This window comes from Rhincodon typus, chromosome 5, assembly GCF_021869965.1.
Source record: "Rhincodon typus isolate 14 chromosome 5, sRhiTyp1.1, whole genome shotgun sequence".
Lineage (NCBI taxonomy): Eukaryota > Metazoa > Chordata > Chondrichthyes > Orectolobiformes > Rhincodontidae > Rhincodon > Rhincodon typus.
This window is the reverse complement of record NC_063336.1, coordinates 34,262,033-34,263,616: the sequence shown is the minus strand read 5'-3', so window position 1 is coordinate 34,263,616 and position 1,584 is coordinate 34,262,033. Positions and strand designations below refer to the sequence as shown.

Sequence of the window (1,584 nt, the reverse complement as noted above, 5' to 3'; positions counted from 1 at the left end):
TATAAAGCGAAATTAAACACTCCATCTTCTCTGTAAAATAAGTGGCTCTTCATGTTTTGATAGTTCGCAAAACCCACCACAGCGACCTGTAATCTCTCATTTGACTCTCATAGTACTTCCAGATCAAATCAAAAAGGAAAAAAAAAACCTTATTTCCATAATAAAAATTCATATTTTTCAATTATCAGGTGCCGAAAAGCGTTTGCTCCTTCCGCCGTCCCTTCATAAAATGCCGAGGTTATCAGTTATCACTTTGAAAAGGGAGAAACCATACCTTGTTAATTTGTTTAAAGAAAAGTTAATTTGTAATTCAATTTAAACCAGAGAGGGGAACAAGGAAGAAATACAACTATTTGTGAAGCATATATTGAAAAACAGAAATATGAAAGCTCATTTCCTCTTTTATTAAAAGAAACTTGTGGGATTTCCTAGTGGGTTACACCAATTGGGGCTGCGAGTTGCTCTCATTGATCACAGCATCCTGTTACTGCTTGAATGTACCAATGGGGGATTTAAATGCAACAGCTGGGAGGCTCTCACCCCGCTGTTCACGCCGGGGTTTGTAGTATCGTTCCCCGTCCGCAGCGTGCTGAGGAGTGGAGGTGTGGACTACAACTCCCGGCAGGCAGCACGGGCCGGGTGACGTCTGCGCAGTGACGCGTAGAGGCTGGCGTTGTTTATTGTGGCCGGGGACGCCATCACGGTACAAGGGGCTAGTGGGTGCAGCAGCAGGAAGCGGGGGGAGGGAAGAGAGATCATCCATTGCCATCCGCTCCGCTGCTGGTCGATATCGACTTGGTCGTTGCTGTACCATTGCCGTGGCGAGTGGTGCTATCAGCCCGGGTGGATATTGGAGCAAAAAGGAGAGAATTGTTTGTTGGTGGTGGGGGAAGGAGAGACATCAATCATTTTCCGGCCGAGGGGGTTCTGTTTTCATCAGGGAATCGATAAACCGGCTTTTTCACCACCTCCTCCTTGAAAAGAAACCGCCGACTCTCTGCGGCCGTTCGTCCTTCGTTCCTGCCTGTCGTCGTCCTCGTCCTCCTCCGGCCGACACAGTCGCCATGGCCTGCGGAGCCACTCTCAAAAGGACTATCGATTTCGATCCCCTCCTCAGTCCCACGTCACAGTCCCCGAAGAGGAGGCGCTGCACCCCGCTCAACTCAGCCGCTTCCCCCCAGAAATACCTGAAAATGGAGCCGTCTCCCTTCCGGGAGGTGACCCCCCACCTCACCACAGGTCAGTCAGTGCCGGCCCGAGGAGGAGAGCGGAGTGGGGTGGGGGTTGGGTAGAAAGGGCAACACCAGGAGGAAGGGGATTTATGGGGTGGTGGGGGGAATGAGGCCGGCAGCTCGGACCCTGACTGACTGGGCGGCGCCTAGGCTCGCTTGCAGCTGGGCGTGTGGCCCACCGCCCAGCTCAGGTTCTCCTCACCCCTTCTCATTCTCTCTCTCTCTCTCTCTCTCTCTCTCGCATTTTCTCGCTCGCGCTCTCCTTTTATTTTTCTTTTTTCTTTTCCTCTTCTCCCCCCGACGTCGACCCCTTTTTTTCTCTGCCTCCTTCTCCTTCCCCCCCCCCTCCCCC

General features: G+C 52.0%; 1 protein-coding gene across 2 annotated transcripts in view; it reads left to right on the top strand.

The window, feature by feature from the left end:
• Positions 1-389: 389 nt before the first annotated feature.
• Positions 390-1,584, top strand: part of akirin2 (akirin 2) — a 25,231-nt gene continuing 24,036 nt past the window's right edge. For both annotated transcript variants that reach the window (XM_020510057.2, XM_048596761.1), the window contains exon 1: positions 390-1,239. In XM_020510057.2, coding sequence (XP_020365646.1) covers positions 1,065-1,239 — 175 coding nt within the window. In that variant the 5' untranslated portion in view covers positions 390-1,064. The remainder of the gene's footprint in view (positions 1,240-1,584) is intronic.